Below are 17460 nucleotides of genomic sequence, written 5' to 3'. Positions count from 1 at the left end.
ATGTGTGTGTGTGTGTGTGTGTGTGTATCCAGGTGGTGTGTGTGTGTGTGTGCGTGTGTGTGTGTGTGGTGTGTGTGTGTGTGTGTGTGTGTGTGTGTGTGTGTGTATGTGTCTGTGTCTGTGTCCAGGGTGTGTGTGTGTGTGTGTGTGTGTGTGTGTGGATATAGTATGATGTACTGATTATGATTATGTATATATATATATGTGTGTGTGTGTGTGTGTGTGTGTGTGTGTGTGTGTCCAGGTGGTGTGTGTGTGTGTGCGTGTGGAGGGCATGGTGTGCCAGTCGTGTGTATAGTATGATGTATTGACTATGACGTCTGTGTGTGTGTGTGTGTGTGTGTGTGTGTGTGTGTGTGTGTGTGTGTGTGTGTGTGTGTGTGTGTGTGTGCGTGTGGAGGGCATGGTGTGCCAGTCGTGTGTATAGTATGATGTATTGACTATGACGTCTGTGTGTGTGTGTGTGTGTGTGTATCCAGGTGGTGTGTGTGTGTGTGCGTGTGGAGGGCATGGTGTGCCAGTCGTGTGTGCTCTCCATTGAGGGTCGCGTGGGCCAGCTGCCCGGGGTCGCCTCTGTCCAGGTGTCGCTAGGCAACAAGGAGGCCACGGTGACCTTTGACCCGGGGCGTGTGAGCGCGGAGGAGGTGCGGGCGGTCATCGAGGACATGGGCTTCGACGCCACGCTCACGAGCACGAGCAGTAGCGACGAGCAGTAGCGGCGGCGGCAACGAGACCCTCACAGCACCCTCCCTCAACGCCATGACACCCTCCCCCAACGCCATGACACCCTCCCTCAACACCATGACACCCTCCCTCAACACCATGACACCCTCCCTCAACGCTCCGGAACGGAATCAGTAAGTAGAATGCTTATTAGGGCTGTAACGATACACTCAACTCACGATTCGGTTCGTATCACGATTTTTGATTTACGGTTTGATACACCCCTCTTTTTGATGATCGTTTATAGGTAGAATAGGTTACAAGAGGTTGCTAATAAATAAAAAAAACTGATTTGATGATTGGAAGCACCATCACATCATATCATGTGGTTGTTTTCTGGACTGAAGGGAAACAGAACTTTGACAGGGCGTATCACGATACTGCCTCCTTGTATCACGATACAGTATCGTGACTGTGTGTATCACGATTTCTCGATTCCATACAATATCGTTTCAGCCCTAATGCTTATGTAATAAATGTAATATGTAGTACTTAGTTACTCGGATTTTCATTGAACTTAAATGCGAACAATTGATACACAAGGGGCAAACAACAGAATGCAGGGCAGGCTACTCCGATATGTCATACCGAGGAATAAACTACTTGCCAAGTTGGCTAGTAGTGCCACTGAAATTATGACTGAAAAGTCCCAGCCATGTTTCACCAGCATTATGTCAAGCCCTGCAGCACATGTCTCTTTCTCCCTCACCTCTCCCCCCTCTCCCTCACCTCTCCCAGGAGCTTAGAAGACATGTAGGTATCATTTAGTGTCTCGCTAAAGACTTAACTAGTTGAAGACTAAAGCCACATGTCTCTCTCTCTCCGCTCCCAGGAGCCTGGGGGACGCCACAGCAGCTGCAGGCGCAGGAGAGGTGTCGGCCATCTTGGGGGTGGAAGGGATGCATTGTGGGTCGTGCGTGCGGAACATCCAAGAGCACGTGGCGGGCCTGATGGGCGTCAGCGGTGTCACGGTCTCCCTGGAAACCAAGCGCATGGACCTGACCTACAACCCCTCTCTGGTTACCTTGCAGACCGTCAAGGGCCTGGTGGAGGGCCTGCCGCCCGGACGCTTCCTCCTCACCTTGGAGACCGTCAAGGGCCTGGTGGAGGGCCTGCCGCCCGGACGCTTCCTCCTCACCATGCCAACGGAACACTTGGCCACTGGCGGGAACGCGGTTTCCATAGAGACGACCCCTAACTCCCAGTGCCTGACCTCCACGCCGCTAGACGTCGTTGACCACCTGCAGGATAGCGCCGCCGCCACAGACACCATTTTGACCTCAGGGAGGACGGAGACCGCCACCATTTTGATATCGGGGATGACGTGCCAGTCGTGTGTGCAGGGTATTGAAGGGATGTTGTCGCCGCGACCCGGCGTGCTCTCCATCTCCGTCTCGCTGCGGGAGGAAAAGGGAACCGTGACCTTTAACCCCTCGCTGACCAGTGCGGAGGAGCTGAGGGAGGCCGTCGAGGACATGGGCTTCGAAGCCACGCTGGCAGGAGGTGAGAGTTTAGTGTTTGTTTAGAAGTTTGGAAGTATTTGGGGTTTTTAACCCGTGTCCCCATGCGCTTCGAAGCCACACTGGCGGGAGGGGAGAGTTTAACGTTTGTTTGTTTGTTTGTTTGTTTGTTTGTAAGAATTTTGGGCCTTTAACCCGCATCTTAGAAAGTGAAGGTGGACCGCTCTCAGATTCTTCTTTTCTTCTTTTCATGTTTTTATTTTTTCGGTCCTTTATGGAGCACCTAAGCAGGGCTGGACTGGCCATCTGGCATAGCGGGCAATACAGGGTGGGCCCCGCACCCTTTTGGGCCCCTGGCCATCTGGCATAGCGGGCAATACAGGGTGGGCCCTGCACCCTTTTGGGCCCCTGGCCATCTGGCATAGCGGGCAATACAGGGTGGGCCCCGCACCCTTTTGGGCCCCTATTTTCAGAAATGTGAAAAAATATATATTTAAAATATATATAGAAATTAAAAAAAATATATAAATATATATTCATTTTACTCCAAATGCCCCATGAGGCGACAGGAAGGGATGGAGACTTATGTACCCCAGTATGACTGGAGGACAGTGAGTGTGTAAGACAGAGTGGGGTTGGGAAAAGACCCAGGACAGATTCGAACCCGCACCCCCATGGGCTTCGAGGCCACGCTGGGGGTTGAGAGTTTACTTTTCGTTTGTTTGTTTGGGCATGGGAGGTACAGCAAAATTTGCCAGGCGACGCCATCCTATGTACTCCACTCAAAGATTTTGGCTCTGCACATAGTTTGGCGAAATGGTTCGCTCACTGTTTAGCCAATCAGCAGTGGTGACACAGTGGTGACACGGAACTCACCCGCGAAGTGCGTTACTGATTGATTAAGGTAACACTATTCACACTTTTGTGTTTTGTATGCTTTTGCGACACTATATTGTAACAGTCATGTTAATAAAGCACAATAGCCCAGTTTATACTGCAGGCCATTGGCCCAGGAACTTAGGCCCAGGAACTTAGGCCCAGGGCCCGGTTGCACAAAACACCTTAAGTTTTCTCCCTTAAGTGTGACCCTTAAGGGCTCATTTTCCCTTAGCTAAGGGATCTACTTAAGGGGGTTGCACAGAATGCCTTAAGTCCTTCCCTTAGGTAAGGGAAAGCCCTAATGGATTTACTACAGTAAAGAAGAGTTTACAACGGTAGAATTCTATTGTTTCCAAGGAAACGTTTTAAGTCATTCTTGAATATTCTTCTCAAAACATCGTTAACCATTCTGTAGCTATTTATCTATAGGCCTAAACATGGACAATGGTAAGGCTAGAAAGCCAAACTGGTCAGAGGAAGAGAAAGTGGTATTATTAGAGGAATTTAACAAAAGAAAAAACATAATAAAAAGCAAATTCAACCCTCAAATAACGGCCGCGAAGAAGCAGCAACAATGGAAGAGACCACCGCGACCATAAACTCGAGAAATATGGTGAAGAGGACAGTGGGGGAGTTCAATTTTTTTTTTTAAAACCTTGCGGTCCAAGCGAGGAAGGAACAACACCATATGTCCATGGCTTAATTGTCGAACCAGATGTCTGGTTATGGAATACTGTGCTCCAACAGTTGTGTGCGTGCATAGACTGTGTTTGAGTGGTTCAAAGTGTGATTGTGTGCTCTGATCGTCGCATTGTTGCGGTTGAAATGACATCTTCTTGCATGCATAGCCTACATGAGCCGGGTGCTTGGGATATCGCAGGCAGCACCTGAGCATAGCGTTGTTCGCAACATGTGCCCCGCCCGCCTCTCTTCACCGGAGCCACTCCGCGCTCCGCGACCTCCCTCTTTACAAATTAAGCACCGCTCCAAACGTTCTCCTCTCTTCTCTTAGCAGACGTGGGCTCTACTCCCCATGCATTATTTTGTATTTGTGATATCATTCCATTTATCTTTAGTTTCTTCCGCGTTGTTTTGGAAGTGTCAAGCGGTAATGCGAATTATAAGAATTATAATAATAGCCTAGGCTATAGCGCAAGCACTGGAGAAGTGCCGTGTGTCTCACCTGCATTTTCGAGCTCCTAAAACAACTCCCAAACAACTCCAGTGTCATAATTAACACAGCGAGGATCATTGATCATTGTCATCTTCATGCATGCAAAATAAATGTGGGGTTTGAGGGCAATAAAAACATTTGGTGATGGTGGGACAATGGACGAGACTGTGAGGGAGGAAATTAATGAAAGGGCTACCCTAACCCCGCGGCCATAACTTCATCCGAGAATCTTCACAATGAGGAAACACTGAATATGCCTAGGCTACGCACATATTCGAGTAAAAATTAGACGTTTTGTTATGAGGACTTGATGTTATAGGTCTAATGAAGTGCCACCCAAAAATGTTCTGGCCCATCCAAAGCTGATTTTCTGGCGCCGTGCCGTGCCTGGCGCAATCATCAGCTGCAAGACGGCAGGGAGAGCACAACTCCTGTAGCATGGTCCAATTCGAGACGGTCGGATAATTCTTATATGGATTGTCTATCAAATCTAAAATTAATAATTAACGGTTCGTCGGTAAGCGTGCCTATCCATTGGGTTCTCCCGGTCGCGGAAAACTCTTATTTGAATCCGTTGATCACGTTGCTGAATGTGCATAAACTCAGCCATGTCTGACTTAAGGCGACGATATCGGTCCCTCAGATATTTTCCCTTAACTTGGTTGTTAAGGTCTTTTGTGCAACGATTTTAAGGGATTTCTTAACTTTAAGGGAAACTCTTAAATATTTAAGGGGAAACCCTTAAGGAAAACTTAAGGGGAAATTTTAAGGGTGTTTGTGCAACTGACTTTCACTTAGGGGACCCTTAACTCAGACTTTAAGGGAAATACTTAACTTAAGGTGTTTTGTGCAACCGGGCCCAGGAACTGAAGCCCAGGGCTAGAGTTCCTGGTGCGTTTATACTGCAGGCCAACTGAAAATTCTAAATGGAATGGTAGCCGTGGTAACCCATTCAAAAATGACCTGTAAGCACCAGGGCTAACTGGTGGCCCTGGCAGTTGAGGAGGACCTGTTACCTGGACAACAGTTCTTGGTTTGGCCCAGTTCTGGCCTAGCCCAGCGGTATAAACTGGTACAGGGGCTGGGCTTAAGTTCCTGGGCTTAAGTTCCTGGGCCAATGGCCCGCAGTATAAACTGGTACAGGGGCTGGGCTTAAGTTCCTGGCCTTAAGTTCCTGGGCCAATGGCCCGCATAAACTGGGCTAATATGACTGAATAGGATGAAGCCGCGCTGTGTCAAAACGTTAGTCATGCTTGCACCGCAATAAATAACAGCAAAAACGTATCCAGTGTGCTCCAGTCAGACTTGGCCCAGTCTCCTTTAAAGTGGACCTGCTTGCTTTCAACCAAAGCAAAATATGAGTTTTAATTTGAATTCAGAGCCCCAATGAATTTAAATGGCAGAGTAAGATCAGACCATCTCCATTGAAACGGATTCCTCTTAGCTTTCGCCAGACTGTTTGACGGAGTCACGATATGTGTCCAGCTGTACAGAGGTCAATATTATGGTGCAAATTCAATAATACTGATATGAACTTAACATGTGATGCTATTGCTAGCCACTCTTAACAACAACAAGCCAGACTCTCCTGCATGCAGCTATCTCACTCTTAAGCACACACCTTTCTCAATCAGCTTTCCCTGTTTAAAAGGAATACACAGCTAGGCTATGTGAAGCTAAACTAGAAATGCACTCAGAGAGGGCAGACCTCTGCAAAGGAAGCTGTTTGATAGAACATTTGACTGATACACAAGTCTTTCTGCCTCCTTTTTGTGAAGTTAAAAACTCAAATGTCCAAATTCATCCTATCCTGCAATGGTGAAGAATCTTTAACAAAGGTTCTGGTTCCGCATCGTGATCCTGATCACCATGGACATTTTATCACTTGTTTATTTGTTAATTTCCAACAACTCCACAAAGCTTCATCCAAATCCGTTCATAACCTTTCGAGTCATCCTGCTGACAGACAGACAAAAAGACAGACAGACAGACAGACAAAACAACGCGACTGAAAACATAACGTCCTTGGCGGAGGTAATGCTACACAGTTGTCTGAAGTAGCCCTTGGCTAAAGTGCTGTCTGATGAGCGCTGATTTGAGCTGAGCATGGACTGGAGTATGTTGACACTCATCTCCATGGCAACAAAAAGAGGGGTCGCTCTCCTGAGTCACACAGGCACAGAGGCAAGATTCAAAAGTGTGCATGTTTGTGTGTGTGTGTGTGTGCGTGTGTGTGTGTGTGTGTGTGTGTGTGTGTGTGTGTGTGTGTGTGTGTGTGTGTGTGTGTGTGTGTGTGTGTGTGTGTGTGTGTGTGTGTGTGTGCGCACATTTGTGTGTGTTTGTGTGTGTTTGTGTGTGCATGTGTGTGTGTGTGTGTGTGTGTGTGGGCATGTGTATGCGTTTGTGTGCGTGTGTGTGTGTGTGTGTGCGCATGTGTGTGTACTGTATATGTGAAGTGTGTGTGTGTGTGTGTGTGTGTGTGTGTGTGTGTGTGTGTGTGTGTGTGTGTGTGTGTGTGTGTGTGTGTGTGTGTGTGTGTGTGTGTGTGTGTGTGTGTGTGTGTGTGTGTGTGTGTGTGTGTGTGTGTGTGTGTGTGTGTGTGTGTGCGCCCCTCAGTAAGTTCTGGAACAGTTCCCAGCCTCAAAGAGGATTATATGGGCTCTTTATTGCACACTATTGTGTCTTAATGTGGTCCTGTGTGTGTGTGTGTGTGTGTGTGTGTGTGTGTGTGTGTGTGTGTGTGTGTGTGTGTGTGTGTGTGTGTGTGTGTGTGTGTGTGTGTGTGTGTGGAGGTAGTTAAGGTCAGTCAAACCCAAATGACACCAAGGTGAGGTCAGATGAGTTTATGGAGGTAGAGTCGTGTAGCCATGCCAGTCACTAGGGGTAGAGTCGTGTAGCCATGCCAGTCACTAGGGGTAGAGTCGTGTAGCCATGCCAGTCACTAGGGGTGGCACGTGTTGCCATGCCAGTCACTAGGGGTGGACGTGTTGCCATGCCAGTCACTAGGGGTGGAGACGTGTTGCCATGCCAGTCACTAGGGGTGGACGTGTAGCCATGCCAGTCACTAGGGGTAGAGTCGTGTAGCCATGCCAGTCACTAGGGGTAGAGTCGTGTAGCCATGCCAGTCACTAGGGGTAGAGTCGTGTAGCCATGCCAGTCACTAGGGGTAGAGTCGTGTAGCCATGCCAGTCACTAGGGGTGGACGTGTAGCCATGCCAGTCACAAGAGGTGGAGACGTGTTGCCATGCCAGTCACTAGGGGTGGACGTGTAGCCATGCCAGTCACTAGGGGTGGACGTGTACACATGCCAGTCACTAGGGGTGGACGTGTAGCCATGCCAGTCACTAGGGGTAGAGTCGTGTAGCCATGCCAGTCACTAGGGGTAGAGTCGTGTAGCCATGCCAGTCACTAGGGGTGGCACGGTTCACAAAGGAGTAGGCCTGGTAGGCACTGTGTCTTTATGGTAGGCACTGTGTCTTTATAGACATAGTCTAGTAGACGTGCCAGTCTCTTTTCACACTGTCTTTATTGAAGTAGGACTGCAGCAGTGCACTTTTATTGAAGTAGGACTAGTAGTCACAATGTCTTTTGTAGGAGGTCTGGGAGAACTGGCTGTCTCTTTTCACCATGTGTTCTCTATTGAAGTAGGACTGCAGTAAGGGGTAAAACATACCAAAGCCGAACGGAACGGACGTGTGACGAACGCGGCCTTTCTGCTTAGTTTCGGCAGGTGTGTTTTTCTCTGCCTTTCACACTGACAGCGTCGGCGTGCTCGGCCAGTTCTGTTCAAAACCCCCCCAACAGCCAAAGCTAGCGTGCTACTTTGCTATTCATTTGAATGAGACCCCGCCGGTCGCCGGCGTGAAAAATACGCTCGAGTTCTATTTTCCAAATACGCTCGACTACCGACGGTTGGTGTGTAAGGACAGATATGTTTCAATGTATTTTCACCGACGCCGGTAAAAACCGCGGCCGTTCCGCGACGCTTTACCGCCCTGGTGTGTAAGACCCCTAATACACATGGGAGTTGCCATGTATTTTATAGAGGTAGGACTAGTAGACCTGCTAGTCACACTGTCTTTCCCCTCGATTTTGTCCAGGTTTTTCTACAGCACATTGACCGTTGTTTTATATATTTACATAAATTATTTTTTCTTATAATAATAGTAATAATAATGTTTTTTCCACCCCCACTTCCCTATTGTGTCTCTCCTGTCTGCTTGAAGAGAGCACCTCTACAGGTAAAGGGACGCCCGCAGGCCCCCAGTGCAACGGCAGCAGCTCTCTCCCCTCTGGGTCCCAACCCCCCACACCTGCACCCCAACGCACCTCAAAGCATCCCGCAGTCCCCACCACCACTGCCCCCCTCGGCCGGCCGCCAGCAGAGGGAGAGGGGGGGCGGAGTGGAGAGGGGGGGCGGAGTGGAGAGGGGGCGGCCCAGAAGTGTTTCGTCAGGGTGACCGGTATGACCTGCTCCTCATGCGTGGCCAACATCGAGAGGAACCTGCTCAAACACACAGGTGAGAAGGGGGAGGAGTCAAACACACAGGTGAGAAGGGGGAGTGGTCAAACACACAGGTGAGAAGGGGGAGTGGTCAAACACAGGTGAGAAAGGGGAGGAGTCAAACACACTGGTGAGAAGGGGGAGTGGTCAAACACACAGGTGAGAAGGGGGAGGAGTCAAACACACAGGTGAGAAGGGGGAGGAGCCTGCTCAAACACACAGGTGAGAAGGGGGAGGAGCCTGCTCAAACACACAAATGAGAAGGGGGAGGAGCCTGTAGAAGCACACAGGTGAGAAGGGGGAGGGGCCTGTAGAAGCACACAGGTGAGAAGGGGGAGGAGCCTGCTCAAAGACACAGATGAGAAGGGGGAAGAGCCTGCTCAAACACACAGGTGAGAAGGGGGAGGAGCCTGTAGACACACACGGGTGAGAAGGGGGAGGAGCCTGCTCAAACACACAGGTGAGAAGGGGGAGGAGCCTGTAGACACACACGGGTGAGAAGGGGGAGGAGCCTGCTCAAACACACAGGTGAGAATGAGGAGGAGTCAAATACGCACACGGGTGAGAAAGGGGCGGGGTCCGTGTTTCAAAAAGGAGGCCGCACCTTGCATAAATTGTGTTTTTATTGCACAAACGGACAAACCCTCACAGTCAAAGTATTTAAGAGTGAAGAAGGGAGAGGAGACTACTCAAGCACACAGGTGAGAAGGGGAAGGTGCCTGCAGACACACAGGTGAGAAAGGGGAAGAGTCAAACACACAGGTGAGAAGGGGAAGGTGCCTGCAGACACACAGGTGAGAAAGGGGAAGAGTCAAACACACAGGTGCGCGGGAAACAGGGTGGCCAAGGGGTGTGTGTGTGTGGTGTGTGTCGGTCTCTGGCGAACGTGCATTATGACACGTTGGTGCTGAATAATGTGTGTGTGTGTGTGTGTGTGTCCACAGGAGTGTTGTCTGTGCTGGTGTCTCTGATGGGAGGTAAGGCGGAGGTCCGTTATGACCCGGCGGTTCTGGATGCTGTAGAGGTGGCGCGTCTCATATCAGCTCTGGGGTTCGGAGCATCACTCATGGACACCGGACCAACCACAGATGGACAACTGGACCTCACCGTACGTGTGTATGGGTGTGTGTGTGTGTGTGTGTGTGTGTTTTGTGTGTGCCTGTGTGTTAAGATTTGTTAGTATATGGTTGTGACGTCATCGGTCGAATGCTCCATTCATTTCAACGGGGCTCCCCAACGTTCGCACGTCTGTTATTTTTCGATAACGGACGGGTTGGTCTATAACAGACCGCTGTCAATGGCAACAAGACTTTTCACTGCTAAAGCGACTTTTCAACAAGACTCTAATCAGCTGCTGTGATAGACAACACCTGTTGTCCTGGCTACCTAGCTGTTAGCGGTGTTCCACAACGGCACTGTTTTGTTTTGCGCAGCAACAATCTTTTGACATTAAAAACTATAATAGCCTAGACTTCACATTAAATATGCCTAAAGAAATGTCCTAAAGTATATCCATATAATAAGCGGGTTAACTTTCGGCGAGTCGGTCGCTTTGTGGAGTAGCAGCACTTCAGAGAGAACAAGACCCCTCCGCTCCGCGTCGGGGTCTAAAGATTCTCTCTGTCGTGCTGCTATTCCACGGTAGCGACCTTCTCGCCGAACGTTAACCCTTACATAACACCTTTAAGAAAGTCAGATAGACAGAACACCTGCAGAGCTGGTGTGTGAATGTGGGGAAAGTGTGTGTGTGTGCGTGTGCATGTGTGCACTTTCTCACATGAGCCCCGGACAATTGGCGCCGTACGGCAGGCTCCAGAGCTGGTGTGTGAATGTGGGAACGTGTATGTATATGTGTATGTGTATTTTGAAGACTTTGAGACTACTTGAGTTGTGATACTGCGCTATATCAATGCAGTTCGTATTGAATTGTATTGTATTGTATTGTATTGTATTGTATTGTATTGTATTGTATTGTATTGTATTGTATTGTGTGTGTTTGTGTTACCAGGTAACAGGCATGACGTGATAGTGATATGTCTCCCTTCCTGTGTGTGTGTGTGTGTGGTGTGTGTGTGTGTGTGTGTGTGTGTGTGTGTGTGTGTTGCCAGGTAACAGGCATGACGTGTGCTTCGTGTGTCCACAACATTGAGACCAAACTACTCCGTACTGACGGGGTGTCCGAGGTCTCCGTCTCCCTAGCAACCAAGAGGGCTCACGTGAACTTTGACCCGGAAGTGGTTGGGATCAGAGACATCATCAGGAGTATAGAGGTACTGGAGGAGGACGATTGAAGAAACATGCACACACACACACACACACACACGCACACACACACCAGGGCTCCAGACTAACTTTTTGCACTGGTTGCACTGGTGCGCCTAAACATTTTTTTTAGGTGCACCAGCACAAAATTTAGGTGCATCCAAATGTTTTCACCACCCGATACACACACGCACCTCAAACGCACCTTAAAAATAACAACAATAGCAATAATAATAGCAACAATTATTATTAACATAATAATTATTATTAACATTATTATTATTATTTTTTTTTATTTTTTTATTTTTTTTATTGTTACTATATTTTAAAAGACCAGGAGCCTTTCATGTGCTATAGGCTAGTCTCCCAAATGTGCTCCTTATTAAAGACATGACAGTAGGCTACCTAACTAACACATCTTGGCTACAAGCAGTTTGGCTGGAAGAAAAGACCAAATTAGTAGGCTTTTAGTCAGTATGTGTTTGACTAGTAAGATCAACATACCAGCCTTTTCTGCAATAAGGCTACGCACACGGCACAAGCACAGAGTTACAATATGAAGATAGATGGATGGATGGATGGATATACTAAAAATGTCATGATTTTTAAAACCATTAGACACAAATAGCATAGCCTATGTTTACAGTGGAATCTGAGGTGAATTGGGTTTTGTCTTTTGAGCGCTCTCCCTCTGCATAATGATTGTGGTATCTTAGCAAGCGATACGAACAGACACGACAGCACTAGTGCGCTCACTCGCTCACTCTCTCGCTCTCTCTCTCGTGCTCTAGAGGTGCATGAACGATGCCTTGCCGACTGATAGGCAGTATGTAGCCTGCCCTAGTCGCTATCAAAAAACTCTCACAGAAGTCCCGACAGACTAGCGCATCACCTGTTGTTTGGCCAGCTCTGCACGCGGCTGAAACGGGCAATTATCCGCACCCGTCTGCGTTTCTGTGTGGCAATGTTTAATATCAGCTCAAGCCATTTACAGGGATTAAAGTTTTCCGTCGCTATGACGGATTTCCGTCAACTGGATTTTCGTTTGGACGGATTTCCGTCCTTATAATTCATGTCAATTAATTTACAAATTTTACTTTCCAACTGAACTCAAATCGAGAGCACTCCTGGTCATGAGAAGGGGAGGAAAGGTGTGTTTGGTGTACGGATTTAGTTATACACGACGCCACCACCAGTGGTGTCATACAACAGATTCACTCAGTAGTTTTGAGCCATCGTCTTCCGTGTTCCAAAAAAAAAAAGTACACGAGCGGTCAACAATTCAGTTGCGGCGCAGCGCGAGAGATTAAAAAAACAAATAGCCAACATTGTTGCTGATGGCAGAAAAGAAAATAAGTGTAATACTATGTCTTTAAAGTGCAATGACAATCATTAAACGAGTTGGACTGATATTCCAATATGGGCTAATAATGCATATGCATGGAATGCATAGCTGGAAGAAGGTAGGACACGTTTCCATTATCATTGCACCTGCCGTGGCGGATAGTTAGAAAAAAAGAATAGTTTACTTCGACTGCGCATGATGTCCTTTTCATGAAGGGTTTTCCTTTTAAGCATTGTGACTTTTACTAACATTATTCATAGCCCCAATGGAACGGCTATCATTGGCAGCTAGCTAGGATATACCATGCGTAATACCATGCGTTCCATCCTCAAAGTTTAGCGCGTTTGACTAGCTACGTGTAGAACTAGCTCTAGTTGTCTTTCTGACAATTTACAGTCTCATCTGTAATCATAGCATATTCACTTTGTTGTTGCCGATATATATTTAAGAAATAAGTTAAAATGGGTTGCATTTTACAGGGGTCACGGAGGCTATCCCTGGCAGAGCCAATATTTTATGTCTTGTTCTGGGAAGCAGTGTTCTGATGGGTGGACTCATGGTCAATAAATGCCGTTTCGGTGTTTGTTTCACTTTCAAGGCTTGTTGTAGGCTACTGTGTGATGCTATTTCTGCTAACTGGAATAGTGTGCAGCAACAGTTGTGTGTGTGTGTGCTTGTTTTTGAGTGGCTCAACGTCTGTGCCCATCTTCTCGGACTATACGCTTCGTTTGAGTTCAGTTATTTGCGCACTGCGCACTCAGGACTGATAGGTGGGTGATTTGTCTTGATTCGAGTGGAAAGTTACGCGACAAGCTTGGGAAAGTGTGTTACTTTCGTTAAACGATAGACGTATGTCTGTGACTGGGTCGTGTCAGCTTGTAGGAGAGAACACGGGTGCGTGTAGGAATCGGGGACGTTTTCTAAATCAATGGTAAGCGTGTGCCTGTCACCGCACATCGAGAAGCAAAAAAGTACCGGTAGCCATAGGTTTTCAAAACGGTAGAACACAAGAGGTAGACTACCGCACCCTGTTTGTAAACGTAAACGTCAAGTTATTTGTAACAGGATGAATAGTGAAAAACATACAAAATAACCAACAACTAGTTTTCTCCCTCTGATTGCTATGACCAGTGCATTGTTTTTTAAAAGTCAGAAATACTGCAAGCAATGCGCACCAGTGCTTTCAGTTGCACATTCTGATGGGAAAGACAAAATATAGCCTACTACTACTACTACAAAAAAAACATAATGGGATCACTGTATCAACGCATTGCAATTCCAAGTCAATAATTCTGTGATATCAGCTAGACCATTTTGAAGCAACACTCATTGTGAATCCATTCTGCATAATGTTGTGAACAATTCATAAACAATGGGTAGAAATAAGAGGAAATAACCAAAACATGCCCCAAATTGCAGTTCAATGTTTGCAGTCTGATATATCCTTTATCCCTCCTTTCTCGGCCAGTTCTAGTCCATCTGGTGGCCTAGGCCTGCCCCCTTTCCCTCTTTCCTTTTTCTTGTATTTAGAAATTGGCATATGTAAACATAGCATTGTAGGCCTACATCTGATTGAGCACATCTGATCTAGTACCTACAGGTACATTCATACGGAGAGTGTATATAGGCCTACTGAGTGTATAATGAATATTCATTGTTAATGTGAAGTGTAAAGTTTTATGTTGGTTGAAGTTCTGATTTTGTGGCACTTTCTGGTATTACTGGCGCCCTCAAGACATAGGTCTATTTTGCTCTAGGCGACTGCCCTGTCTGCCTATGCCTAGTGCTGGCTCTGGCACCATTCCTTGCATAAAACCAGTGTATGTTTCGTTATGAGGGCAAAGCCTGGCTACATTGGTTTTCGTAGGGTTACGGAGTGATACTCGATCGGGTGCCTAACCGGTAAAAAAGTTCAGTCAGATGACTTTTTTTTGCTTTAATCCCTGCATTTAGTTTTTCCCCGTGATTGTGACTCTCGTGTTTAAAATATCCTCGAGTCATTTCGCTGTTTTTACCGTGATTGTAACGCTCTCGTCCATTGCAAAACTCGCCTGGTTGAGAACACAAAACTCGCTGGCACATGTGAACTCGGATAGTTGAGCGAAGTCGAACATTCTATTCTGAAACGTCGGGCTGCCTGTGAACGAGGAAGGGGGAGAAAGCTACCGGTAGTTCAGCGGAGTTGAAGGAATGACCGCATCGACACGTTTTATTGTGTGATGATGGGCCACTACTGTAGAATGACTATTCATTGTATGTCCATTAAAATGGTTGTTTGGTAATTGATTGTGTTCTACTGATGGCTGGTCGCACCGGTGCGCCTAAAAATATTTTTTAGGCGCACCATCGAAAAAAATGGGCGCATATGCGACCAAATTGGTCGCACTCTGGAGCACACACACACACACACACGCACACACACACACACACACACACACACACACACACACACACACACACACACACACACACACACACACACACACTAACATCATCAGGAGTATTGAGGTACTGGAGGAGGACGATTAAAGAAACACTAACACACTTTTTATTGGGCAGTGACTGAGGCCAGGATTAAAATAACACTAACACACTTTATTTTCTAATACCTGGTAGGCGCTGGGTTTCAAGGATTAATTAAAGTTACTCTACTTTACTGTACGGTACTGTACTCTACTCTACTGTACTCTACTCTGCTCTATTCTCCTAATAGTTTGGGGTTTGCGGATTAATAATAACTGTATATGTATTGAATAAGACCTACAAGACATGCAGCGCAATGTGCTTAAAGGGGAAATCTGATGTGAATTGGCTTAAATAGACTTAAAACATGATGCTTAGTGCTAACCTTTTTCACATACCTCTCCTCTCCTCTCCTCTCCTCTGCTCTGCTCTGCTCTCCTCTCCTCTCCTCTCCTCTTCTCTCCCCTCTCCTCTCCTCTCCTCTCCTCTGCTCTCCTCTCCTCTCCTCTCCTCTCCTCTCCTCTCCCTCTTCTTTTCCTCTCCTCTCCTCTCCTCTTCTCTCCTCTCCTCTCCTCTCCTCATCTCTCCTCTCCTCTCCTCTCCTCTCCTCTCCTCTCCTCTCCTCTCCTCTCTTCTCCTCCTCCTCTTCTTCTCCTCTCCTCTCCTCTCTCTCCTCTCCTCTCTCTCCTCTCATCTCTCCTCTCCTCTCCTGTCCTCTCCCCATCCTCTCCTCTCCTCTCCTCTCCTCTCCTCTTCTCTTCTCTCCCTCTCATCTTCTCTCCTCCTCCATCCTCTCTCCTCTCCTCTCCTCTCCTCTCCTCTCCTCTCCTCTCCTCTCCTCTCCTCTCCTCTCTCCTCCTCTCCTCTCCTCACCTCTCATCTCCCTCTCATCTCCCTCTCCTCTCCCTCTTCTTCTCCTCTCCTCTCCTCTCCTCTCCTCTCTTCTCCTCCTCTCCTCTCCTCTCCTCTCCTTTCCTCTCCCTCTTCTTCTCCTCTCCTCTCCTCTCTCTCCTCTCCTCTCCTCTCCCCTGCTCTCCTCTCCTTTCCTCTCCCTCTTCTTCTCCTCTCCTCTCCTCTCTCTCCTCTCCTCTCCTCTCCTCTCCCCTCCCCTCTCCTCTCCTCTCCTCTCCTCTCCTCTCCTCTCCTCTCCCCTCCTCTCCTCCCCTCCTCTCCTCTCTCCTCTCCTCTCCTCTCCTCTCCTCTCTCCTCCTCTCCTCTCCTCTCTCCTCCCCCTCTCTCCTCTCCTCCTCTCCTCTCTCCTCTCCTCTCTCCTCCTCTCCTCTCCTCTCCTCTCCTCTCCTCCTCTCTAGGCGCTGGGTTTCGGGGCCTCCCTGGTCAAGAGAGATGGATTTGGGAGGAACGACGCGCTGGATCATCGAGAAGAGATTCAGCAGCAAGTTTGAATATTTTCTTCTCTAGATTTCATTTCCAACTATTACGTATAATGTCATACAGTTAGTTAGTTAGGTAGTTAGTTACTTATTTAGTTAGTTACTTAGTTAGTTGGTTATTATCCCCATTGGCCCAATTGGCAGCACAGACACGAGACACAGACAGACACATCAAACAAAAACAAAAAAATACAAATATCTAACAAAAACACAGAAGAACACAACAGTAACATAACAATGTGTTGAGGCTGTCAGCGTGATAAATCCCTTGTCGTGCGTGCTTGTGTGTGTGTGTGTGTGTGTGTGTGTGTGTGTGTGTGTGTGTGTGTGTGTGTGTGTGTGTGTGTGTGTGTGTGTGTGTGTGTGTGTGTGTGTGTGTGTGTGTGTGTGTGTATGTGCGTCCGTGCATATGTGTAGGTGGAAGCAGTCGTTCCTGTTCAGCCTGGTGTTTGGGGTGCCTGTGATGGGCCTGATGATAATGTGTGTGTGTGTGTGTGTGTGTGTGTGTGTGTGTGTGTGTGTGTGTGTGTGTGTGTGTGTGTGTGTGTGTGTGTGTGTGTGTGTGTGTGTGTGTGTGTGTGTAGGTGGAAGCAGTCGTTCCTGTTCAGCCTGGTGTTCGGGGTGCCTGTGATGGGGCTGATGATCTACATGATGGTGATGGACAGTCAGCATCAGGACCACGGCGGCTCCATGCCTCACGAGCAGAACCTCCTGCCCGGCCTCTCCATCCTCAACCTGGCCTTCTTCCTGCTCTGCACACCTGTCCAGGTACGTAGAGTAGAGTCACTTTGTTTACCTGCCCACCTGCCCAAACAGGTACTGTATAGTACACAGCACAAGTACAGCAAAGCCTCTCCATCCTCAACCTGGCCTTCTTCCTGCTCTGCACACCTGTACAGGTGAGGGTACACAGTAGAGCCATTTTTCTACCCGGTACAGGTTGACACAGTATAACTCAGCCACCGTTTATTCGATTAGTCAAGTAAGGCAGGGCAGAGCGCAAACACCTGCTTCTTTCTGCCATTCTCAATAGAGCTTGAAAGTGACGTCACTTCCCCCGATTTCATGGGACCTCAATGGCGTTTTTAGCCGAAAATCGTAGCATGTAATCCAATGGCGGTATTAAAATGATATTTCGATCCCCTTCGAGTTGTGCCACGAGCTCCATATATGTTGTTTCTCATATTTTTGTTTATTTTTTCGTACGAACCCCTTAACTTTTTAGAAAGCTGTGGTTCTTCACATTTTTCATGCAGACA

General features: G+C 47.7%; 1 protein-coding gene across 1 annotated transcript in view; it reads left to right on the top strand.

Annotated features, from left to right (window-relative positions):
- The window catches only part of atp7b (ATPase copper transporting beta), a 61004-nt gene that overhangs the window by 5511 nt on the left and 38033 nt on the right, over window positions 1-17460 (top strand). Inside the window, exons 3-10 of the mRNA XM_063211978.1 lie at window positions 245-297; window positions 494-712; window positions 1556-2226; window positions 8463-8756; window positions 9685-9848; window positions 10849-11010; window positions 16121-16203; window positions 16786-16969. Of these exons, the coding sequence (XP_063068048.1) occupies window positions 245-297; window positions 494-712; window positions 1556-2226; window positions 8463-8756; window positions 9685-9848; window positions 10849-11010; window positions 16121-16203; window positions 16786-16969 (1830 nt within the window). The remainder of the gene's footprint in view (window positions 1-244; window positions 298-493; window positions 713-1555; window positions 2227-8462; window positions 8757-9684; window positions 9849-10848; window positions 11011-16120; window positions 16204-16785; window positions 16970-17460) is intronic.

This window comes from Engraulis encrasicolus, chromosome 12 (assembly GCF_034702125.1).
Source record: "Engraulis encrasicolus isolate BLACKSEA-1 chromosome 12, IST_EnEncr_1.0, whole genome shotgun sequence".
NCBI lineage: Eukaryota > Metazoa > Chordata > Actinopteri > Clupeiformes > Engraulidae > Engraulis > Engraulis encrasicolus.
Note: the sequence above shows the minus strand (reverse complement) of the source record. Positions and strands in the feature narration are given on the sequence as shown.